The sequence below is a fragment of the Idiotropiscis lumnitzeri genome, chromosome 10 (assembly GCF_059441095.1).
Source record: "Idiotropiscis lumnitzeri isolate Australia: NSW breed Sydney's pygmy pipehorse chromosome 10, RoL_Ilum_1.0, whole genome shotgun sequence".
Classification (NCBI taxonomy): Eukaryota; Metazoa; Chordata; class Actinopteri; order Syngnathiformes; family Syngnathidae; genus Idiotropiscis; species Idiotropiscis lumnitzeri.
Genome location: NC_142400.1, coordinates 7,416,969 through 7,443,920, shown reverse-complemented (window position 1 = coordinate 7,443,920; position 26,952 = coordinate 7,416,969). Strand labels below are relative to the sequence as shown.

General features: G+C 39.3%; 1 protein-coding gene across 1 annotated transcript in view; it reads left to right on the top strand.

The window, feature by feature from the left end:
• dgkb (diacylglycerol kinase, beta) overlaps positions 1-26,852 on the top strand; it is a 45,269-nt gene extending 18,417 nt beyond the window's left edge. The window contains exons 16-24 of the mRNA XM_088307219.1: positions 214-299; positions 953-1,042; positions 1,495-1,655; positions 5,529-5,593; positions 16,865-16,955; positions 18,416-18,611; positions 22,282-22,402; positions 22,643-22,703; positions 24,413-26,852. Of these exons, the coding sequence (XP_088163345.1) occupies positions 214-299; positions 953-1,042; positions 1,495-1,655; positions 5,529-5,593; positions 16,865-16,955; positions 18,416-18,611; positions 22,282-22,402; positions 22,643-22,703; positions 24,413-24,520 (979 nt within the window). The 3' untranslated portion in view covers positions 24,521-26,852. The remainder of the gene's footprint in view (positions 1-213; positions 300-952; positions 1,043-1,494; positions 1,656-5,528; positions 5,594-16,864; positions 16,956-18,415; positions 18,612-22,281; positions 22,403-22,642; positions 22,704-24,412) is intronic.
• The last annotated feature ends 100 nt before the right edge of the window (positions 26,853-26,952 follow it).

Here is a 26,952-nt window from a genome sequence, read left to right as displayed (position 1 = left end):
ATTTAAAGGAACAGGCCACCAACAAACGTGATCACAATTTCACGCCAGAAACGCGGGTCATCGATAATCAGTCTCGCTCAATGACTTTGCTTAGCAACAGTTTTTCATAATGTATTTTCTCTCTACTAGCTCAGTTGGGGACCTTATCTACCCTTTTTTTTCCTTCCTCTTATTTACACTCCATCTCTCTCAATACTTGCTTGTCTCTTACAGGTTGAATTTCTTCAGAGAAGTCCCAGATTTTCGGGTGCTGGCGTGCGGAGGGGACGGGACGGTGGGCTGGATCCTGGATTTTATTGGTACAGAAAACCTTTCACCGGTTCTAGTTTTTTTTTTAACAGGCTGCCTTTTACGCTCTATGCCCCCCCCCACCCCCCCACACTTGACAGCATGCACAATCTTAAACGCTCTCTTTCATTTTTTGCTGGGGGAAAAAAAACGTTTTTTTTTATTTGTTTTATTCATTTATTTATTTATTTATTTTATCAGTGTTCAAATCTCACATGGTGATTGACTAGAGGCAGAAACATACTTGATGGTGTGTATGTAAACACTTTCATTACACTCAAGCGTGCGTGTTCACTGGTGGTAAAATGGGATGATGAAACAACATATTAGTCATCATTTGCACCGATGGAAAGAAAACATAGAAAGAAGATGAAAGAATCACCCCCTTGTCTTTATTTGGCCACCACTACGTCTTAACTTGAACAGCCAGCAAAAAAAAAAAATAAATTGCCTCAATTTTTTATCAATCAAAACAAGAGCGAAGTAATAAGAGGGGAACGGCTGTCGGACAAAACATGCCTCTGGAAATAGACCACCATGTTGTTTACGTTAACTAGCACCCGAGCCGTAGAGTCGAAATTGATTTTTTTTTTTTTTTTTTGGTCCTTTCTCACACTTTGCTCTGATTGGTTGCCAGAGTCAATTTTTCTCTCGTTTTTTTTAGACAAGGCCAACCTGGACCGGAACCCGCCCGTTTGTGTACTTCCGCTGGGCACAGGAAATGACCTGGCCAGATGTCTGCGCTGGGGAGGAGGTATTGAAAAAAAAAATAATAATAAATCCACAAAAGCAGAACGTGGACCCTCTTGATTTCACTCAATGTGAAGATGCTGCTTATAAATCCAATCACCTCATAACCCGTCAAAAGATTCAACCGATCGTCAACCAATTACATAAAAGTTTGCAAAAGGTAGCTCGTAAGAAAACATTGGTTGTCGTGAGGATCAACAGTATTACGACTACTTAATTAACAGTGCACGAGTAACTATTTTTAACTCCAACATATAATGCACTATACAAACACCTGTATAGAAATTAGGAGGTAGGGAACGCTCAATAACGCCGCAAACTCACATGCTGATTCCCAACACAGTCACTATCTTCCTCTCCGTGTCTCTTCATGATATTCAACTTTCAGGTGTCATTATTTGACCAGATTTGGGCTAAAAGTTAAAACACGGTGACCTTTCTCTTTCACGTTCGGAGGCTACGAGGGCGAGAGCCTGCTCAAGATCCTGCGAGACATCGAGAACAGCAGCGAGGTGATGCTGGACCGCTGGAAGATTGACGTCACGGCCACCGACAAGGACGAGCGGGGTGACCCGGTGCCGTACAGCATCGTCAACAACTACTTCTCTATCGGAGTGGTGAGTTGATTATTATTATTATTATTATTATTATTATTAATATTATTAGTTGTATTATTATTATTATTATTATTAGTTGTATTATTATTATTATTTTTAATTAATATTAAAATTAAAATTAAAATTAAAATTAAAATTAAAATTAAAATTAAAATTAAAATTAAAATTAAAATTAAAATTAATATTAATATTAATATTAATATTAATATTAATATTAATATTATCGTGATGGCAATTCCTTCCACAACCTGCCAGCTCACCTTTCAAAGTGGGATATTCTGGTAGTGATGAAGCACGGTAACACCGCAAGGTTCCTCTCTAGAACATAAACACTCTAAGACACGAATGCCAGTCATTATGGATTAATGTCAGGGAGGAAATATAGTCATTGACATTTGCAGGTGGCAGCGCAATGCAGATGTACAAGATGAGTAGCGACGCAAAAGTCTCAAGAAGCCGTAAATGAAAACAAAACAAAACACAGAAAGTTCGTCATTTTAGTGTCATTTAGAGTCACAAAATCGCCCCTCTCCAAGTTTTTGTCTAACTGCGACCAAATTTGGACCATGCATACGTGAATAGATGGAAAATGCTAAATTGTCAAACGTGTCAGTTGTTGTCATTACGTGTGAGCCAAGTTTGATGACCTGCCATAAAACAAAAGGCTCGGTAAATCTGCTCTGAGGCGTGTTAGACCAAGTGTTGGTCATTTTGCAGATGTGTACAAGCCGCCATATTTAAGCTTGATTTGGTTCTGAGCTCCAAATTTGGCGAGATGGTCTATCATTAGTAGACCCACAAAAAGTCTCCGCCATTCAAAACATAAAGGAAGTCATTCAGTTTGAAATAAAGCAGACCAATTCCAGCAGACCATTTGAAAAACAAATATATATATGGAGATTTCTACCAAATTTGAATTATGTACAGTAAATAAATGAACCAATGAACATCTATCCGTATAATCTTTATAATGCTAATTATTTGCGCCTGTACAAGCTTATAGTCATTATAAATTGCGCAGCATCAGCCAGCTGGCGTGATGATGACAAATGAACTTGTTTGAGGGGGATTAAGACGACTTTGAGCTCTCTATAGATTTGAGTGTCATATATTTTCTGACACGTTTTGCATAGTTTTTTTGGGGCGCTGTGCGGCACCCTACTGTAAAGATTAGGCGACAAGTCAAGCTAATAATTACCTCAGAGATTATGCTGATCCAAATAAGATTGTTTCTATAATGACACAGCCCATATCAAAGGATCAGCAATCGCCAGCGCTAACCATGTAGCTTCATCGCTCTGTAGAAAAGTTATGCGACGTGAAGTTGAAGGACATTTTAGACACGCTTTTGCATCCACAAATACAATCTGGATATATATATATATATATATATATATATATATATATAATTTATTTTATTTATTTTTTTTATATATTTTTTTTCCTCAAATGACATGTAAAGATTTCAATCAGGGTTGAGAGACAGAACTCATCAGAACCCAGTGCTCTTCGCTAGCCTTAATGCAGTCAGTCGGCCTAATGACCTCACCACGTTCCTGTCGGCGGACATTACTCTCCGCTACATGATAGGCACATGAAAGTGCTGGGGCCCGACTCCTAATTGGACTAAACCTCGAGCTATGAGAGGACATTACACATGTCCCGCATTAATTCGCCTGCCACATTTTTACATTGGTAATTATTTGAGGCTGGTGGAGCAGGTGACTGTCAAGTGTCTTTTCGTTCTTGGTACAGCGGTACCTTGGCTCTTGAGTGCCTCAACTTACAACCGCTTGGTAGGTTTTCGTTTTATTTATGTCGCATTGGTTGAGTTACAAGAGAGCTTCAAATCTGAAGTGAACTAGAGAAAAAAAATCGTGTAATATAAGGTAGTCATTAATCAGCAGAGACACCATCGATAGAACTTGTAACTATCAAAATAAATGCAGTCAATACAACTTGTTTACTATTCAAACCGTGTTCCTCGATTAAGTTGTTTAATGTGAAGAATGGAAGATGGAGTGGAACTGGTGCGGCAAAGCTTAGAGTAATCAAGTGAGGATGCTGACATTTCCTTTAATTCGCACTTCTAAGTGTCGGCCACAAAATGCTGGCAAGGCCTTTGGAAAAAAAAAAAAAAGAAGCTGAACTCAGCAAAGTTGTCTGGCTCGATAACAATTTTGAGGAATACGGAAAAGCGAGTTAGCGCAAACTTTTTTTGGTGGGGTTTGTTCCTCTCAACCCTCCCTTTCCTCCATCACCTCCTCCTCCTCCTCCCTTCCAACATTGCGTTTTGATCCACCCCCTTTTTGAGTGGCACGATTGAAACACAAGGAGGACCCCCTGCTAGTGCACAAACTTAGCAGAAGCCAAAAGAGGAAGACAAAAAAAAAATCAATGGCTGCTCTTTTTCTTCTTCTTGATGTCTCCTCAAAAAGACCAAAAGAAGTGTTTTGGCTGATTCCCTGCAGACGCAGCAGACGGAGAGCTGAGATGATGGATGTATCTGAGGGAACTTGATTCTCTTACAAACAGGACAAGAGCAGCCAGCCAGGGGGGAGTTAGTTAGCTAGTTAGTTATCTCCCCTTTGGGTTGAGGCGTTGACAAGCAACACCAGAAGCTTCACTGTGGCGACTTAAGGAGGTCAAGCTGCTCGGTCAAACTCACGTGGATGACAGCAGCCTTTGCGGGGGTAAACTTCTCCACCGCTGGAACTATACACCAGAACTCAGAATTTTAAGAGCACCATTATTTCGTGACCACTTGAACAAATCATCCCCTGTTTTTCTTAACCCAAGCGTATTTGCATTTTTTTTAACACAATCCCTGCTTATTACAATGTAATAGTGCATGTACATGCGGTGAAGACTCTCCGCAAACAACCCTGACTAAACCGAGCTCCTCTCACAACATACAATCAGTTGCGCGGCAGTACATCAATTCAACATATACTTCCTTGACACCAATTCCTATTTTCATTATGGAAATTATCTAATAATACGAGTTCTGGTGTGTCAATCAGTGGTACCTTGATTTAGCTTAATTCGTTTTGTGACCAAATCTGTAACTCCATTTACTTGTATTTCAAATCACTTTAATTCTGTGACATCCCCGCAGAAGATTTTGATCAAAACTTACAAAAAGTAAACTCCCCCTCCAAGTTTGATTTACTAAATGGTCCGAGCAGACGCTGTGGTGCGAATCTGCCAGTGAAGTGTCTGCGTCAGTCACACTTCTCGAACATATTCTTTGTTTAAAAAAAAAAAAAAAAAAGACTCTCTTGGTACACCTCACACTTGTTTGCATCTCTAGTCTCCGGCTTCTTCCCGGGAGGCCGCGAAAGAGGGTGAGAAGGGCGGTCAAGAGTGACAGAGGAGAAGAGGTGGAGGAAGGGAAGGGAGGACGCTTTCCACGGTGTCTGCAGCCTCCCGGAGCTGTGATTATCGGCGACGTGTGTTTGGTTAATTAGCAGCTGGCTCGGCGGAGCCGCCGTCATCAGGCCTCTCCTGTCAATAGCGCTCCACCTCTCCTCACACCAAGGTGTAAGCGCACGCCACGTGATGCTCTGTTAATGAGCAAGAAGTTGCCTTAAATATCTTAATGACGAGATGCACAATTTGCTACAAGAAGATGATTCGCTGCACTTCTTCCCAATAGTCGTTTGGTATCGAGGGTATGCAAGATACCCGGAAACCCTTATAAGGCTTCAATCAGAGTCCAAGAGAATGAAAATGACTGCTTAAATGTGCATAATCTGTTTTACTTCATTTTTAACGACCACATGTTTGTGTATTAACGATTTCATGTTTTTTAAAAAATGTGTTGACATAAATCAAGTGTTCTTAATGAAGCAACTCAACTGCACTTTGCAGGACGCCTCCATCGCACATCGTTTTCATGTGATGAGAGAGAAGCACCCGGAGAAATTTAACAGCAGGTGGGTTAACATGCTTTGTTTTTTTTTTTAATCGCATTCCCCAAAAATGCAGTCATTTTGCACATTTACCTCCTTTCCCGTCTGCATTTCTTGACCGATTAAAACCACTCCAGGACACCTGCAGAACAATTTTTGACACACGCACCCAAAAGAAAAAAAAAAAAAATCAAATTAAGAGATATTTTTAAATATTTCCCCCGAGCCATTCCAACTTCAAGTGTCACGTTCTACAATTCCGCCGCTTTTTAGTTCAGCATCATCTCTTAAGCACAAGTGGCAGTTTTTGCTATGTGCAATATGTGCGGCTGCACAGAACCGCATTTCTGCTTTGCCCACCCAAATAGTTTTCAATTGGCATCGGGTAAATCATTGATGTGGATCTGGGGAATTGTTTTTTTTCGAAGGGGTCCTTGCGGATTTTGCTTCTAAACAAAGTGCGAGGTTACTGTTGTCAAGGTAGTGTGACATCGTCGTTTGGGGGAGGAGCTACTGTGAGCAAGTTCTTGGTAAAACGTTCTTCCGGATGTCAATTGTTATAGGATATTTAAAAAATATATATATATCATTGGAAAAAATATTGAAGAGCAGTGTGTAATTTTGAGTAATTAAGGCAGTGGATTATCAGGTGTGGTTCCTCCCTCCAGTCCCTCCCCCCGCTGTTTAGCATCTCCTCGGATGACAAATGGACGCTCCTCATATTTAGCCTTTGTGATGAGCTGCTGGAGACGTGTTCACCTTTCGCGCACGGACAAATGTGGCATCTCCAGTATGTTTCCATCAATATTTAACGTGTGCCCATACGTCTCCACTAGCGCCGGGGAGTCATGCAGGCCCTAATTGAATTGGCTTGGCTAGTTTGACATGGTGGATCAGTCAGAGCGATGACGCGCCGCCTCCTAATAATCCCATTTGTGCTCGTTAGCATATGTTAGCCTGCTCCTGGTGCGCCATTTAGCCATGCGACGTCCTCTTGGCACTCGTTCTCCAGAGATGTCAGGATGGTGGTGGATTAAATGTGGTGTAATGTTGCTTTTTAGTTTGGCTTGGTTGGTGTAGTGAGTTTGGATATTTATTTTTCTTTTTTTTTTAAATGATCCAAAATAAAGAAAAATATGCTATAGTCAGGAAAATGGATTGCTAATCTGAAACACACATATTTTTAATTTGTTGTGTTTTGGACAAAAATTTGCAAAATGTGGAGTGACAAAGAAAATAAATTGTGTTGATTTGGATCCAAATAAAAAATCGACAATGTGTCGCAATCAACCGTGCTCTGAGGACTTGAGTAACGTGAAATCTTAATATTCAACAAAAAAAAACGATTTTTCTTTTTAGTTTGAGACACAAGCAAAAATATTTTTTGTTGTCGTTGGTTTTGGAGAAACATTCTATAGACAACTGATTTCCATTCCTAATCCACGATGTATAATATAATCAGTGTTCAACAATTTCGCTTTACATTTTTTTCTCATTTGTCATCTGTCGCAGAAAAATTCAAGAACTGCAAAGGTGCACTTTTTGCCTATAGCTATTTCAACTTCCTGCCGGTTTTAGCCAAATGACTTTTGACTTTTTTTTTTTTTTTGGGCTGTGATAAGGTGCGATTTGTTTCCGATGGTCATAAGCCCCGTGGACAAATCCAACAAAAATCTCTGCTACCTTGTGAAACTATCAGCATGCATTATTGAAGTGGCAAGGATAGTGTGTAATAGAGAGATCCTAAAGCCATTCGCCAGTGTGAATTATTAACGGGATTCAAATAACAGACAGAATCATTTTCTTAAAATACCTCAATCATTTTTCACGGAGACCTCGTAAAATGGTGTGGAAACAACAGGGATGTGTTTGTTTGACGTTCTGTACACGCTGCATCAATTCAATGGACGAAGGAAAAATACATTGCAGGATGAGTTATATTTTGGGGGGAAATTATAAATTTATTTTTATTCATTTTTTTAAGATAAAAACAAACAAAAAAACGTGTATAACATTTTTCCACGTGTTTTTTTTTTTATTTCTGTGAAAGTCTCTGAATGAGTGTGAATGGTTGGTGGGGGACAACACACAAGATGAATGAAATGCATGCTTCCCAATAAACTATCAAATTATACAACGTGTCCAAATTCTTATTATTGAAAATGAAATCCAAATCTTTTTTTTTTTTTTTACTAAATACAAAAAACTTTAAACCCTTCGACATGTTATTTTATTAATAATCTCGCTGTCTAACAAAAATCATGGATGTCCAAAATGTATTTATTTTTTCCTCCTTACCGGCAAAAAAGAATAAGAATATTATTCTTCATTTTCAGATTTTAAACAGTAGATTTTTTTTTTTTAAACTATATACATTGTTCTGGAAAAAATAAATAAAAAGAAACATTGCGGAGCTGAGTTTGACTTACTACATTATGTTCTGTACGAACTATGCAAACAAATGCAAAAAGAATGTGTTACTACAATTTATTGAAAAAACTAAGTTTATTTTTATTTCCACTTTATTTAAAAAAAAAAAAAAAATAATCAAAAATTTGTTTTTTTCAGATTAAAACACAAAATTGAAACATTCAGGTACTGTGAACTCTCACAATTCCAAATAGATTGGGACCAAGCACAACGCAAATAACAAGAATCCGCAAAAAAAAAAAAAAAAAAAAATCCCTGATGAAATGCAAATAAAACAGAATAAGTGTGTGTTTTCATGAATTATGGGTGATGGATTCCGTCTCGAAAATCAGCAAATAGGTGAATAGCAAACCATGAATATGTGGGAGTGCACCCTATGTACTTTGTATTAAAACTTATTTAAACAAAATTGCTGCTCAACACAGAGCATGGATCTTCACGTTGTGTGATGTTTGATTTTTATTGGGTACTTTCAAAAAAAAAAAAAAAGGCTCTTGGCTAGCTACGATAAAGAAAACGTATAAATACCGTAATATTCCATTAAGACCTCACGCAAACAAAAAGCATTGTATCATTTGGAGAAAAAAGATACATAATCAAAAATTTCACATATGAATGCGATGACAGTAATCCATATGCTTGTCACTTGTATACATTTTGTCAGTGATTTGACCTTAGAGAAACTGAATATTTAATCATCGTTAACTGCCAAACAACATCGGGACGATTGCCTTAATTATGAACGGAGGAGATTTTCTTGATGGAATGTCGGGCTCTCACATTGCTACCCAGCATCCCCCTCCCCTTCCCTCGACTCCTCGCGTCCTATCCATCTTGTGTATTTGCACCTTGGGGTGATTACCAGGGCGAAGGTGTGAAGATTTGACACTCGGCAGATAGATTCATTTACTGCCACTGCCGGACCTGGAGGTGATAATGAGGTCGAGGATTAAAAGCAGACAATCAGCCAGCCCGTGACGAAGGCCGGGCCTCCCCCTCCTCCCCCACCCGATACCAGTACGCCTCGACTGCCTTCTTTAAAATATAACCTCCCTCCTACCGTCATCCGACATTTTTTTGCTGATCCTTAATGTAATTACCCGCTAATCTGTGACTCTGAGGGGAAAAGGAAGGATGGCAGGAGAATAAAGACATAGGCAGGTTTGTAAAGTTTGGACCTCGGGGCCGTTCAGTGTGCCACGATGAATTAATTAACGCTTTGTTTCTACGCCGCTGTTTAACTTTACGGTCTGTTAAATGCCTTTCATTTTTAAGCGCAGTCATGCCTCGCGATACGTTTTTCACAATACGGGTTTTGTGCGATCGACGCTGCCATTTAGCCTTTTTTTTTGCTTTGGCTTGTAAGCAAAAATTGTGTGGGTTTATGGAATATGAATTAAGAAGCAAAATTCACCTATTTTGCCACTTGCTGCCAACTGAAAATGACATCTCAGGGCTCAGATAACAACCAATCACGGCTCTCCTGTTTTGTTTTTTGTTTTTTTTTGGTCATGTGATGTTTCCAAGTTAAGCGATGGGTGGACTTGACGTCCCCTTTAATATGACCACATAGCTTTGCCTTAGCTCAATAAGACAAATTTGTTGTTAGGAGTTTGTCAAAGTATAAACCCTGGAATTATCCCAAAATGGCTGACTTCCTCTTCGATTGCTAGACTTTTTTTTCCTATATGATATTTCTTCCTCCCAATTTTGTGTCGATCGATGAAATGGGTGTGTAGGGCTGAATTCTTTGTTGGGAGAATAATATCAAACATGCTGCCTCCAAAAGAGCCTTTAGGAGCAAGTCATGCAACCAGGAGCACATAGGCCTCATTAGCTTCGCTGGCTGTAGTCGTAAAATAACAGTTAGAGCATTATTTTCCGAACAAGTACATCGCCAACGTCAAATCAGACGAAGGTGCTTGTTCATTTTTAGAGCGTCAAACAACTTTATCCAACTCGATCCTGCGTTTATCATTTTTAGCGTTTGGTTTTGGAACTGAGCAGTTTGCCTTCAACCTGGCTCAATAAGCACTTTTCTGGAAGCAGCCAATTTCCAATTTTCTCCCCGGCAGCCCCTTGTTATGTGACTGCGGCTCGTATCGTTCCTCCGTTTTTGCGTTCACACCAGTCTGGCCACGATAGCAACATGCCAGGTGTTGACAGAATTTCCAAGGTGTCGTGTGGCTGCAACTGCAGTGGCAGAAGAGATTCAGATTGAAAAATCTACCAACATCTCTGTTTTCTTTTAGTTTCAATCAAGCAGGTGCATGAACTTATTGTTTGTGGTGTGCATGATATGCCCGTAAAAAAAGCAATTCATCAAAGTTAGTGGAAATCAGGGGACAAAAATGTTCAGATCATGTATTTTTGGATGGACTTTTCTTGGCGGTGCTCCATTGGATTCTTGCCCGATATACATTTTTCAAAATGGTATTAAATTAAATGTAAAAACAGTTTTGCCTGGGAAAAAAATATTAAAATGTTTTTTCAATCAGAAAAAAAAAATTGTCTTGAAAATTGTCTTTACAATTCCCAAGATAAAAAGTTACATTTATTTTGGAAAGACTCCTAATATTGCAAGATTAGTAGGAAGTCAAGTATTCCAATTTGAAGGTTACAATGTCAAACATTATAATTGTAATCATCGTTAAAGTTACAAATTGAAATATGTTAAAAAATATATCTTTGAGGGGAAGCAGTAATTTTACAAGATGGAAAAAAACAAATTGTGACCAGTATAGGCTCCGAATAAAGATATGCAATCATCGGCATAATAGAGGTCGAACCGATTAGTCGCATACTTGTTGAGCCGACTTTTCCAATCTGTGTCAGTGTTTAACGCTTTGTCACCTAACCGCAAATCGCGTCTTTCAATTTATGTCTGCTCAGTTCTGAAAGTTCCCAAAAAAGCTGCTTGCCCAACAGCATATCGGTTAGCCGTACTAGCTTCTGCTAGTCCGACCGCTGCTCGTCTTAAAAGTTTACGACCAGCGGCCCCGTGGGACTGGCGGCATGACGTGAAGCTCCATCATCTATTGCATAGCTCGATGAATCCCTAAAAAAATATATATATCATCCGAGTTAATCATTGAATTGTACTTGTTTTATCATGTTAGCGCTTCAACGAAAATAACAGACTTGGCAGACTTGCTAACCGCTTGTGAACCGTGCTGCCAGTTAAAAATAAAATTAAATAAAAAAACAAAAAACTAAACAAACCAACTGATTTCTTCCCGTCGTGTTGCTTAAGTGTCGATCTTTACCAACGCCTTGATGTCCCCTTGATATTTGGGCTTCTATTTAAGGTCCTCAGACATCTAACGGCCTCGGCGCGCCCCTCCTGGGACGCCCCGCCCTCTCGGGGGCACCCACGGGCCCCTTGGCACCGGCTGTGCTGTGTAACCATCCCGAGTTAACCTTTCCCGAAGGCGCAGGGAAGCTTGGGCATGCGGTGCTCTTTAGCATAATGAGCCGTGTTCATCAAAGCGCCGCCACGTGCTGGATGGGGCGACACCATTGTGTGTGTGTGTGTGTGTGTGTGTGCTTGCATGTTGAGAACCAACCAGTGTACACACACACACACACTTGTGCCGCCCTCGGACCTCATTTGAGGTTGAAATCGTTTACGTGACCAAAGTGTCATCTATAATTAATGACCACTTGTGTGTAATTTAGAGGTATCTCACCTGTGGCCCCTGTCCCACACCTCAGTGGGAGCACTCACGCACACACACACACACGCACACACGTATTTAACCTCTTCTTCTGAAGCCACTTAAGTTCAACCTCAACCAAGCATGGATCAAAGCCCGTTCAGCGTTTACGACGCACCGGGTTAAAATGGGTTGACCGTCAATCCTTAAATCACTTTTAAGTAAAAAAAATCTGTGATGCAAAGAGACATTATGATTTTTTATTTATTTATTTTTTAAACTACAATACGAACTGTTGATTTTTTTTTTTTTCTTCATTTTATTTATTTATTTATTTTATTTTTTTTACCTTTGACTTGCCAGCAAGGGTTTGGCAAATAGTGCCCAGTTGCGCAAAAAAGCCAATCATGGCTCAGCTTAAAAAAACTGGTGAGCCGTGATTGGTCATCACTTGAGCCCTGACCTACTGTGATGTCATTTTCAGACGTGACAAAATGGCCGCCCAATGAGATGGCTAAGTCGATTTTACTGCTTCCCTCATATTCCACAAACACATTATTAATCAAAATGCCGTTTTTAGACTAGTCGAAACACATAGCGCCGCACATTATTGTCTCGAAAATTTTGACTTCCCCTTTAAGATGTTTTAACGCAAACAATCAAGTAACACGTAAACGGGCAACACATACAGGTATAAAATCTTTATCCTCAGCGAAGAACGACATATTACTGTGGCTTACTACGCAATTGTGACTGTCTCCTTCTTGTGTATCCATGTGCACGGTACATTATACTGCCCCCTGGTGGCCAATCCATGCACATGCTCAATATCCATTGAATTGAAGCAAAAATATTTGTTTAAAACTGTTTAATTCTTTAGATTTTTTTTCATTTTATTATGTTTTTAGAAGGCACACTATTATGAAGTCGATTTTTTTTTTCTTGTGAATGAGCATTTTCATTCATTTCATTGGGGAATGAAGATTTGGTTTGGTTTTTAAATGTGGCTTCCTGCTTTGAAAACAAAAGTACATGTTTCTTGTTGCGGCTCTGGTCGTTTCTCAAGCTGCCAAGCGGACCTGGGAGCGCTACAGGCGGCACGGCGCTAAAACACCACGGCGATGCATTGATGCGGCACGCAAAGAGTTGGTTATGTCAATGCGATATTTATCACCTCTGATCAAGAAGAAATTAGTGCTAGAATAAGGTCGTAGATCACTGTGGGTTAGATTAAGTGTCAGTGGTGGAGAAAATCAATGGAGGCTGTGTTGTGTTAAGTGCGGCGAGTGGAAAAGTGCACGGAAAGGTGCTTTGGCCTCCGGGCAGCGATGCCACGCTCAAGTTGTTCGCTTTTGAAAACCGTTTTGATGACCAAGCAGCGATGGGATGTGAGATTTTGTCTTGGAAACAGAAATGAAGATGTTGATCAGTTTGGTGCAAATTTGCGGTATTTCCACATTGTGTACGCAACTTTGCTTTCCCTTAGCTTAACGCTAATGTACGATGCAAAACACCATGGATGGGCTAACACATTTCATTGATAGTCGTGCTGCCTTTTAAGGAACAGATATTTGAACACCAATTGTGCATCGATATACACAACACTCGCAGGCATATTTTCTTGATCCTCTGCAAAAAAATGACTATTATTCCTGCAGTTAACTGAGTCACTGTATTTGTGAAAGTCACGCTAACATAGTACACAGTTTGAACATTTAACATTTATAGACTTTTTCTAGTGCAGGTAGTGAGCAAAATTATTGTCATTGTCTCACTCTCACAAGCTCTGTTTTTACTCGACAAGGGCAGGTTAGACTCGAACATCTGATATCGCGTGACCAACCTAAGCAGCTATCAACATACGCTTTGCATTGATACACTGCAGGTCCAATCACACATCGTTGGGTTTTTGAGGTTTGCTCCTGAGTTATTATTTGAGCGCCATTGTTTTTGCCTCCTCATCGCTCCCACGGGGAAGCATCATTAAGTTTGCATGACATCCTGTGGAGATGCAGCAGCTTTGTGGAGGGGGGGGGGTGCTTTATGTTGTCTTTGTCTGGCTCAAAGTAGGGTTGGATGATTAAATGATAATTTGCAGTTTATTTGTCTGGATTATTTTTTTATTATTATTGTTGTCTTTAGTAACTTTCATCGTTCCAAGTGCTGTTAGCAGGGAAAAGCCACACCTGTGGATTTGCATATTTGCAGTTTTTTTTAAAATTATTTTAAAATATTTTTTATATTTTATATTTATATTTTGTTTATTTTTTGTTTGTTTACGCTATTTTTCGTAGGAATTTTGGAAATATTTTTGGGGCATTTTTTTCTGCCCTAATGCATTTCAATGAGCATCAATTGATCCGTGGATTTTTGCCTGGTCCCCAACACTAATGAATAGCAAGGTTCCACTGTACTCACAGGCATATATTCCCTATCCTCTGCAAAGAATGACTAATATTACTTTGCCTACTGAGCTTTTCGCGATGTATTTGTATGTCAATATTATACTGCCCTCTCATGGCCAAAGTGTGCACTGCAGAAGGAGCAGCGCAATCGTCATTGCAACGAAGCAAATAAAGAAAAATATAATAATGGCAAAAAATGGTTTAATTGTTTACATTTCATGGACACGCAATTATGTATATATAAAAAAAATGTTTAGGATTTTTTTTGGGGGGGAAACTGGAAGAGATGAATGGCTTTTTCGTTAATTTCACTAAAGAACGATAATTTGAACACATGTACATGTGTGACCCTCGAAGAGATGCACATCGTTACCTTGAACTCCGATAATTAGACTCACGGTCATTAGTGTAGGAACAAGCCCACCGTCAGTCTTTGTGATGGATCCCGTGTTTGGCGTCAGTCGTCAAGGAACAAATGACAATCCGATCCGGCTGCTAATTATCTAATGAACACGGACGCCGGGTGATATGTTGCCATGGTGTTAGCTTGTTAGGTTAAGTGGTGCGAATTGCTAGGAGTGGCCCTCCTGTCATACTCTGCCTTTTACCGCTTGACTAAATTGGGTTCAATAGGTACGGATTTGGGAAGTAACAAAACATGTAAGAAAGGGGGTGTGCTCAAGAGTCACATTTGATGGAAAATATCTAAACGTGTTGATTTGAATAATTAAATAATAATCCATACTCTGTTTTAACTGTGTAAAGATTATAATTAATCATGCAATTATTATTATTATTATTTTTTTTAAAACCCTACATATTAGGTACATTTTAATTTTACAAATATTTTGAGTTGCTCGTTTACATAAATACATTGAATTATTCAAGGTTATTAATAAATAAAACAATTCAAATACATTTGATCTATTCATTGCATTTTAATGAACCAATCAAAAAGGCTAAAAAAACTGCTTAATTAATTAATAATATTAAGTATTGACTTTTGCCAAATAATTCATGCTTAATTTTTCATGTATTTATAATTTCACAATTAATTTTAATAGATAGCTGAGCAATTTTGACAACATTTAAAAAAATGTTTGAAATGTTTTCATATTTTTTTACGTCATTTAAATGAATCAAATTGTTTCAAGGAGATAATTGAATACAAATAAATGAACATTAATACTTTTTAATTTTGTTTTCACTCATTTTTGTTTGCCAGCCCTCAGAAAATGGTTACATTAATTCAACAGTTAAACTTATTTTAATAGAATAATTTCATAATCACTTTTTCAATTTTAGTGTTTATAAAAAAAAAAAAATTAAATATTTTATTTCTTAGTAATTTAGCAATTATTTTATACAATTTACAAAATATATTAGTATATAGTATAATTTGGTTTATTTTACTATTATTATTTTATTGTTGTGTTTTCACGAAACACTTTTTGGAATGTTGGTCAAAAAGTTCAACCTTGGTGTCATTGGATCCAAACACATTTTCTCACTTGTGAAGTTTTAAAATGAGTTTTTTAATTCAATTATAGGATATAGACCACATTTGTAGTTAAAAAAAAAGTTTGAAATGTTTGGCTCTGTTTTCATATCACAATAACCTGACATTTTAACAAGGGCGTGTAGACTTTTCTATATCCACTTTATCTACACAGGTCATAGTTGACAGCAGCTCATTTTTCACTCGCACCTGCCGGCGGCTCATTTGCCCCACAAATCACCGACCCTCACTTTTGAATACACTGTCCTGATTTGTTTACGTCCCAACACAGTCCAGTGGTGTCCATCCAACTGCGTCCCTCTCTTCCCATCCCGACTGAGCGCGCGATAAATCAGCTGCGAGTGGCTCCACCTTGCGAGTAGATTTAATGAAAGCTCATCTATAAAGCGGCTAAATGGTCCTGACAAAAGTCCTAATGAGGGAATCAATAATTCAGTGATTGTTCCTCTGCTTATACTAATACATCCCCGTGATCAGAGCCATTCTTTACTGTATTCACTTCTGCATGTCAGCGCTGTTTTTTTTTGTTTTTTTTTTGTCCTTCACAGTGGAAGATAAATGGCAGTCCGCTCTTTGTCGTCTCTTGGAAAGATGACCTGTGAAATTAGAATTCCTGCTTCAGATTAGTGCAGAGAGCATTCTGTATCGATCGGATGCTCAGAATGTCCCAAAGTGGAGTACCTCAGGGGCCACTGTTCAGACTTCTTATCTTCCAAACCCCATTATGAGGTGTCAAACTTGTTTGCCAAATCATAGTTATGGGTTTCATCCGACAAATTAGAATTAAATTACAAATCATAAAATGAGCTTGAGTTACTAAAATGAACTGTTTGACTTATGGAACTTTTTTTTTACAGTCTGTGAAATGTGGACCTGCTGTGCAACCGCTTTCCCACCCCGGTGATATAATATACAGTAAGAGTGTATCGACAGATGGTTAGGTCATTGATCGTCAGGAAGCCACGGGGGTGCACCCCCCCCCCCCCCCTTCTAGTCCTCTGTTAATTGCAAGGTGCACACAGATGACCCTCCTTCGCCCCCCTAACCGAGCACCGATAGTCCACGTGCTCCCTCTCTTCCTCATCCTCATCATCCCTCAATATGTGACGAATGGAACGTATCATCTATTCCGTGGAGATTAATAAACACAGGAGTGTATTTCCTTTCTAGCGTTTAGGAAATCCCTTTTCACAACAGATACGCCTTTACAGATGCGTTGGCTTGTCACAAGATTGATGTGTGCTCTTTGGCCGCTTTGCCCTTTGCTTCCTCTCGTCTCTCCCAGAACAAAGAACAAGCTGTGGTACTTTGAGTTCGGCACTTCAGAAACCTTCTCGGCCACTTGCAAGAAGTTGCACGACTTCCTGGAGGTTGAGGTGAGTACCGCCCCGTTGCCTTTTCGTTTTGCTGAGAAGACTGTGAGTTTCCGTTTGTCATGAGGCATCCGTTCAAGACCCACCTGCAATATAGAGATCTAGAGAAAACATTTTTTGAAATAGTTTTACCCCTGCCACATGTCTCAACCACATTTAAGTTCATGAAAACACACATTTTAAAGCATTTTTTCGCCCCTGTTCTCACTCTTTGCTGCATCAATGCTGCCCCTCATGTTGTGGCACGATATGGTACTACACTGATGGCGCAATTCCAAATTTCATGTAAAAACACATCAAATAAACACTCCAAAAATTTCGGAAGGCTCCCAACGATGAACCTCGATATAGCAGGGGAACACTGGGTTTAGGTCACAGTTGACCAGCTCGTTTTCCAGAAATAGATCAGAATCGTGCAAATCTCACTCCTCTGAAAATGTGTGAGTGAGGGTCGTCGGCTCATGCTTCCCATTAGATTTGGTTGCCGCACAAAGGTAATTAGCCCTACACAACCCCGCAGAGGGTGATACCAAATCATAATCAAGGTACTGTTCACCTTTTCCCAACACTTTCAAGTCTCATTAATTAGGACTATATATAGATATATATATATATATTAAATATATATATATTTTAAATATATATATTAAATATATATATATATATATTAAATATATATATATTAAATATATATATATATATATATATATATATATATATATATATATAAAATATATATATATATATATATATATATATTAAATATATCAAATATATATTATATATATATATATATATATATATATATATATATATATATATATATTAAATATAACAAATATATATTATATATATATATATATATATATAAAATATATATTAAATATATATTAAATATATATTAAATATATATATATATATATATATATATATAAAATATATATATATATATATATATATATATATTAAATATATCAAATATATATTATATATATATATATATATATATATATTAAATATAACAAATATATATTATATATATATATATATATATATATATATATTAAATATATATTAAATATATATTAAATATATATATATATATATATATATTTATATACACCACTCTCTCTCCGCTGCTACTATATATAATAGCATTTTTGTTGAAAAACAAACCTACATCGTAGCGTTAATACTCGCGTGCATAATGGACAAGGAGAGCGCCACTGCCAACTACTGGAGTGGATGTGCAATTACACTTTATTGTCGTACAGCAGAAAAAAAGCATGTTCCACAGGGTCACACGCGCCCCCCCCTCAGCATTGCAAAAACCCACCCGTCCCAACCTAGGGGGGGCCCACCCGACTATTTGAGAAGCGCTGTACTCGACTAAGAGAGTAAGAGTAAAAGCAAGATTTGTTTTGTAATCGTAAATGGTTTTTTTTCCCCCCTCTTGCTGAAAGTGCGACGGCGTGACCCTGGACCTGAGCTCCGTCTCCCTAGAGGGCATCGCCATCCTCAACATTCCCAGCATGCACGGCGGCTCCAACCTGTGGGGCGAGAGCAAGAAGAGGAGGGGTCACCGCAAGGCGACTAAAAAAGGCCTGGACCGGCGGACGCCTTTGACCGATCCCAAGGAGCTCATGTTTGCAGTTCAAGGTGAGAGCAGGAGAATGGAAATATTCAACACTAAACTTAGGACCCCAAACTTTTCACGAGCGTATGAATATTTCATGGGTGACAAGGTGAATCACAGCGAACGGCTTTTGTTTGCGACACGGAGGTAAAACAGTGTCACTATTTGGAACTGTCACTTGCGTATTAATGGCCTGCGAGGACAGTGGAGGACAAGCTCATTTAATAGGAGCAGACTCCCCCGGCTCCATTTACGTCAAAGGGACGGCCGTCACTGGCAGTGTGTGAACGGCCAAAAAAAGAAAGGCGACGGTGGCTACCTGCTGAAAGTGGAGGACGGAGAAGAAGCTGAAATTTAGCGGGAACCAACATCTTCATCGAGAACCTGCTAGTTTTCTACATCGCTTGGTTGCCATAGAAATGAAGCAGTTTGTTCGGACCAGAGACGACTGAACAAAAAGTTCAAATAAGAATCTGAAGTTTAGTGTGGAATAATTAGCAGAAATATAAAAATAAAAAATAAAATTGAGTAGTTACTTCATACCACAATCAGTTTGCTGCCATAGAATCACAAAACAAAACATTGTGAGAAAAAGCTCAAGTTTGGTGGAGGCCCAACTTGGTAAAAAACGGTTAATTCACACCCAAACATTTTTTTTTTGCCTGAGTGAGCTCAATAGACAATAAACAATAAAATAAAAAATAAAAAAGTAGCTGAAGTTTGGAACCGGACCAGTTGCAAAAATCAGCACATTCATGGAGACCAGAATTAGTTTTCAATTGAATTACGAATTCAAACAACCTTGCAAGTTGATTCAGACCCAACAAACCTCCCTGCCCCCCTCCCCAAAAGCCACATTTCGTGGTAAACACACACAAGCACATTAGCCAGAGGGGGCGTAGTCGAGCACGACACATGGATCAAACTGTTGGCAGGTTTTAGTGTGTTTGTGTGCGCGTGTGTGTGCAGCTGACCTTTCTGGAGCTGTTAAATCATCCTGCTGGTGACGCCAGGAGACAAGCCCCTCAGGTGGAAGGGAATGGCTGCGGAGTGAATTATTTACAATGGGAGTGCAGTTTTTTTTTTTTTTTCCCCCCACTGTGGGTGGGGTGTGTTGTTTGGGGACTGATGCCCCATGACAAGCTCCTTGTGAAGCGCTCATTGGAGGACAGGTCGCCACAGAAATCCTCCTCTCGACATTGTGCTGTCGTCGGACTTGACGGGCCTGCTGTTGCCTCGACTTCAGGAGGAACTTTCGAGAGCTTCTTTTGTCTGATATCAAGTGCAGTTTGTTTGAGATTATATTCCAAAATGATGTTTCACGATACGTCACTCCAGCCTGTGCGGCCTGTAACAATTTGGGTCTGAATGCCGCAGTTCACAGTGATCCCACTCCAAATTTCAGGTCCCCCTCGAATGTTCTAATCAGGATTTCGACAGCAGCCTGTTTAAGCGGCAACCCAAACTTGATCTGCCTCGGTCATAATATTTCTATACCAGCCCGTTTAGTCGGCAAAGGCTCTGAATAAGGATTCTTGCTACAAAGGCTCCCTCCCTTTCACGTTTTGAGTTTTCTTTTCTATTTTTATGACACCCCATTTAGGCAGCTAGTGCTGTCATTCACAATGGCCGTGAACAAAACTTTAGTCATAGTAATTCTTCAGCAACCCGTTTTTTTTTTTTTTTTTTAAATATTCTGGTCTATATTATAATCATCCCACACCAAAATGCCAGGTTCTCCTCTAAATATTTTTTGCCTTTCTATGGCAGCCCGTTTAGGTATCTCACTCTGAATTCAACTGTTCCCCTAGCACAGGGGTGGGCAAACTTTTTGATTGGCGGGCCACAATGGGTTCTAAAATTTGACAGAGGGGCCAAACATGGAGCAGATGGATGGAGTGTTTTGGTAACCTCATCAGACAAAAAATACTTTTAATTTTAAATGAATGTGAACAAAAGCATTACAACAATAGATATGGCTTTGAAAAATCACAGTATTTAGAAAATAAAACGTTAACATTCAATTTTTTTCAAGTTCGACGGGCCGGATTAAAATGTTTAACGGGCCGCATGTGGCCCCCGGGCCGTAGTTTGCCCACGCCTGCCTTAGCAGAATGTCTCTTTTCCCACACTGCTATCCTGAATCGTTGTTGCCTGGGGCTAGAAAAAGGATCCCTGCCCGTGGTGTCACCTGTGTGAAAGCGTTTGCACTCGGGTGAGAAAATGGAGGAAGGGGGGAGGGAGGCCCGATGTCATCCGTGTATGTACACACAGTGTGACCCTGAAAAGCAGCTCACTCACAGCCCTAGATAGAGAGCGACGCCTGTCCATCACCATGGTGACGGGCGCGACAACAACAGCCGCCACGGGAAAGCAGACGCGACAGGTTTGGAGCAGCCAGTCCGCTACCTCGCACGCATCCAGCGAGCCTTAAAAAAAAAAAAAAAAAAAAAAATCGAAAGAGTGGCTTTCAATTAATGTGAACGCGCTCCCGACCGGGAAGGCAGCGGCTCCTTAATTCGAGGAGGGAAGCGTCGGTGGCTGAAGCAGATGGGGCCCCGCGTGACGCCCAGCCTCCAACAGGGCCAAAATCAATACACATCAGTGCAAATTAATAATGATATGATCACAAGATTGCCTGGCATTGCCGGTGCAATCTAATTGACGCACTGCTGTTCGTTACTCGACGTTTACGTGTTTCAGATGCAGATGCCTGCAAGTGAGGCTTTTGTTCTTTTACACCTGACTTTTTTCAAGACTTTCTTTGCTTACAAGCGCGACCGGGTGTTTGTGTGGAACTTGGGACGTACGTGGAAGCAATTTTTTTCTCGATTTATTTTCCGGGCATTTTCGTTAATGGAATAAAGACGATTTGATATGCCTCTTAGTACTTAGGGTTGTCATGTGGTTCAAGCTCATTTCGGTTTTAAAGATTTGATTTGGTTCGATTGAGTGAGATTAGGATTCGATTCGATATGTTATGGGATACGATTTTCGATATCGCTGGCGTCGGGCCAAAACCGTGCACCTCCAAGATGGTCACTTTTCAGGAGCCCCCAAAAATGTCAAGCTTGTTCAACCATTAGCATTGTATCATGAAAATGAGCAAGCCATTTTCAACACTTTAGTTTGGGCAATCATGTGTAAAAATTACACCCAAAAAAAAAAAAAAAATGATGATGAGACTTGTGAGGTTTTGACCCGACGCCAGTGATATGAATCATGTATCAGGACTGTAAATGTGGCATTTTCTAAGAAAATATATCTCTTCAATAAAAGAGAATTTGATACCTTTCTTTCTGTTTTAAAGTGGAACAATTCATTTTGATTTGACACTCTTACATCGTTTAAATCAAAAGCAATTTTCTGATGCAAGTCGTCTTTTTTTTTTTTTTTTTTTTGTTACAACCCTTGTCATCATATTTGACCCATGTTGTATTTTTTTGTGTTAAACCAAAAAAAAAAAAAATCAATCTGCAAACAGGCCAGCTGGTTTCTTCTAATGGTCCCCGCACCAAATTTTCACTTCCTTTCTCAATACTTGATCTTATATTTCAATGGACAGCAACTAGTTGGGTCTGAATTAACTTGCTGGTTTTTGTGACTTTTCTTTTCTCAAGAGTCCTGCACCAAATTTCTGCTACATCTCTCTTCCATTTTCGATTCATTTATTCTTTTCCTCCTGTGTTTCAGACCTCTCCGATCAGCTGTTGGAGGTGGTCGGGCTGGAGGGAGCCATGGAGATGGGTCAGATCTACACGGGTCTGAAGAGTGCCGGAAGACGCCTGGCGCAGTGCTCCTCCGTCACCATCAGGTTTGTAAATTAACCTGCTGGTTTCTTCTAATGTTTTTTTTTTTTTTTACTGAACTTCTGTTTCCTCTCAATGTTTTTTGAAAAAATTCAATGGCTGCTCATTTAGGCAACAATCTGTTTGAATTCCTTGATTGTAGCCGTTAAACACATTTTACGGAATATCAGCTTGAAAGAAAAACTCAAGTTCTCCATTTTCAACATTCCAGTCTTGAATTGATATCTTGAAATCTTCTCGTGCAGAACCAGTAAATCACTTCCCATGCAGATTGATGGTGAACCTTGGATGCAGACTCCATGTACTGTAAGTTTTTGCGCGCATCTTTTGTCCATGACCAAAAAAAACACAGTTCCTATTTGTTAGTTAGCGCATCGCTTCCTGGTTTGTAGAAGCTAGTCGAATACATTACAAATATGCCACTTTTGCTTCCATGTCAACTTTATACCCAGTTGAACGTGTGAAAAATACATTCAAGTCAATGAGATGTGGGAGATGAGTAATTTGCGCTGTGCATGTCGCAAAAGTGGAAAAATAATTAGGATCCATTTGCGCAATCACATGCGAAAAGCGCGTAACATCTCGCAACCTGTTCATCAAAGCGAAAGAGAACCATGTCAGACGTCGCTCACAAATGCAAATGCTCTGACAGACACTCGTCAATATGTTTATTCATGCGGCTGCATTTGCATACTTGTTGTTAATAATTAGCGGGTTAACATCCCATTTGGACCGTGATGTTTTCTGCCAGCGTTTAAACAACACGCGCACACGTTAAGAAGACGACGACGACGGCGGCGTGGAAATCGTTACGGCGCGCCGAAGAGCCCTCGCGGGGCCGCTCGTTTGGTCACGCCACGCCTCGTCAGGCTGCCGATGGGCACGGCGTATGGAAATGCGGGTTGCGCTTCAGCGTGAGAGGGCCGTTGTAATTAAAGACAACACAAGCTGAAAGAAGGCGACATGTTTCATTGTGAAAAAGTGCTGCCTTTGGAGGGAGAAAACACTTGCGTTGTGCGGCGACAGATGTGAACAAATTAGATTTGATCATTTACACTTGCAAAAAAAAAAAAAAAAGCATGTGGAGCCTGGAATTTCTGCACAAGTCGGACAGAAAATGTGATCTGATCTTCCTCTTAGTCGCTACAACAGACTGACACAGTCTGCTTAAACGGATACAGGGATGGGCAACTAAAATTCTAAAATACGCGCAAAATAAATGCTCTTAATATATTTTATTTTTGCAAATTTTATTAAAATATCCACAATCTTAACCCAAGAACAAATTGTTTGAAGCAAACAACTAAATGAGGACTTGCTCGATTTTTTTTCGCTTGCATAAAAATGACCATTCAATGACGGCACAAAACTGCTGAACAAGAAACCAACATTAGGTGCAAGAATTCATTTTATAAAAATTTTCCTAAAAATCAACTCTCTCAAAATGTAAATATTCTTGAAGTTTTTGTGTTTGTCCTGCATATCATTCCAAAACCTAAAAATGACAATTAGTCTTATTCGCGTCATAGTAAAGACCCGACGTAGACGCAACCAAGCCGTAACTGCCACATATTCGCAGATTCTTGTCAGAATTTCTTCCCACATTTTCCCAATTTTTGGATGAAAAATGCTTCGTGAATGTTAATTAGCGGGTTTTTTAAAGAATTTTTAGCGTATGTAAAAAAAAAAAAGAAATTTTATCGGGTGAATCAAGGGGCCACTATGAGGCCCACGGGCCCGCAGTTTCTCACCTCTGACCTAATACCACACAATGGATCCCCATTTATTTCGTTATCGACCTACCAGGAATCCGTGATAGATGAAAATCTGTGATATATCGAGAGACCGTGGACCATATTTAACCCCGTTGTACTTGCTTTAACACACTGGAACTTTTGAGTTATTCCTAAGCGTTGGGGGGGGCGCTCTCGCTGACAAGAAATGGGAAACTATTGTACAGTAACAGGAGGAAATGAAAGGACGACTCTCTTCACCGTGTTTCTTGTTCTTGCCAGATCGAGATCATCCACAAGAACCAGGCTCCCATGCTGATGGGTCCTCAGCAGAGTCGAAGCCTCTTCTCCTCGCTGGTGAGGCGAAGGCGGGCCGAGAGCAAAGACTGATCTCCCTTAACCCGCTTCACAGGTCCCGGAAGTTCTCGTCAGAAGCGACAAAGCTTACTGCACAGCCGATGCTCGACTCTCTTGGACGCGTTAGGAGATGCGTGGGGCTCGCGTGCTTGCCTGCTTGATAGTCCAGCGTGCCGTAGAAAAGTGTAGGTTCTGCAAGGTGGGTCTCGGAACACTTTGTAGATCCACAAGAGTCCGTTTTTTTTTTAAATTTATTTATTTTTTTAATTGCTGTTTGGCTGTGGCGGGGGAATGTGTTTTGTCCTGAGTTGTCTTGACTTGCCAGTGCCACAACGTAACATTTCTTTTTTTTAAGTTTCAAGCCGTCGCTTGGTCGATATTTTGATGCTTTGTATTGTGAGCCACAATTTGAGCAATTTTGACATCCACCACCTGAATGACGTTGGAGTGGAAATTCCGTTACTTCCTGCTTTTGTCAAAGCAGAGTTCTCCGTATTGTCGACTGTCTTGAGTATTTTGACTGCTCTTTTGGAAAAGCCAGAGAAAATTGTCTTCTGTGACGAGCTAAGCGCCTAATCTAACAAAAACTTCATGATTAATTTCAATGGGGGACTTTTATTGAAAAAAAAAAAACGTCAATTCAGTTACGAGCTGGCTCACTCACCGTCTGAAAGTTCTAAGTCAAGGTAACACTGAATTCATTTATATCTTGTCATTATTTATGATTATCGTATAATTTATTTTTGTGCACCGCTTATTCTTGGCATTTGGTGGTCTCCTCGCACGTGCGACCTTTTCTTGTCCATGGCTCGTCAATTGATTGTTGAGAAAGAAAATGACATGCATGGCGCTTCTTTTACAGGAATGGATGGCTGAATTTTAACCGGGTACTCGTGTTTTATTTGAGTGGATAAAGCTGCCCAAATGATTTTCCTGTGCAGATGTTCCAAGAAGGTAACATGCCTTAATTGATTTTTTTTTTCCAGTGATTTTTTTTGTTCAGTTCATTGATGCAAAAAAACAACCACAACAAAAATCCACAAATAGTCGGTCCATACCTTGGCTTGCACAGCGAGGCAAGCAATTCTGTAAGTAGTTTTCTTTTGTAGAGATTGGAACACATTTTTTTGACATTTGAAATGGAACACACAAAAAAATGCTAACGGTAAATACTGCGAGACAATGAAAGATTATCAAACCAAATAACATATTCAATAGAATGAATGACATTATCAAGAAGCAGGACAGTATAGTAAAAATTTATATTTTTTAATTAATATTACATGACATCTAAAATATTTTCTTTTCGGAAAAATGCAACATCAACATTTTTTTTTTTTACGGAAACAAGTGAAATATTAATTTTGTTGGCGCGGAAATCTTTCCTTTTTAGGAACGCGCCACATGAATAATTTGTCTTCCAAGGATGTGAAGTAAATGAATGTTTACAATTAAAACATATTTATTCATATAAAGCTGTTTGCCTTTTGGGGAAATGCAACACTGTCTTCTTTTAACAGTAAAATTTAAAGTTGACCTTTTATCAAAAATATTTATACATACATTACATATATTTATTTATTTTATTAATAGTTGAATTTCTTTTTCCCAAGAAAGTGCCAATATTTTTTTATTCTTTTCAAGGAAATAACCAATGCAGGCAAGTTTCACAGTGACGGTATTTAATGAAATCCATAATCCTACAAATTTATGGACTTCAAATTGGAATTTCTGAAGCATTTCCACAAATAGTGCGCAACCTTTTAACAGACAGTACCATAGGTGTGCCCATCCACTTTATCTAAAAAAAAAAATTTAAAAAAATCCTAAATGCCTCTTTTAAATGGATGTCTCCGTTTTCCCTATCAGGAGAAAAAAAAGAAACCGGGTAGTCAGCGTAGTTATCTCGCTGGGTAGACTGTGTCTTTCGTCCACGTAAAATGTAACATACCGCTAACATCTTTTAATATTGTTCAAAAGAATGTAGTCCACTTACGGCCTCCCACCAAATAGACACCCGCACTTGAGAAAATAAATACCCCCTGTGACTTAATTGCGGAAATGACTTGTTATTATGTTGTCCAACGTCTACATTTGGGCTCGATGGCCACAGCGTGAGCAGCATGACGTGCGCCTGATAAATGTCGTCATTGCACTCCTGCATGGTTTTTACGCTCTTTACATGTGAGAAAACAATCTTTGCTATGTATTTTTCAACACATTCTTTTTTCTTCCTAACTCTGGAAAATACTGCCACGTGTTATTTCGCCCTTGAAGGGGAACAAAATGCCTGTTGATGTCAAGATGAAGATGATAATATTGTAATTTAATTGTCAAAATAAAGACAAAAAAAACTTGTTGGAAACGGTTTCTGGTACGGTATTTTTTTTTCTCCAATTGTCATGTGGGTAATGGTTGACCTAGAGCTAATCTCTTCTGACTTTGGGCGAGAAAAAAAAGTCCTC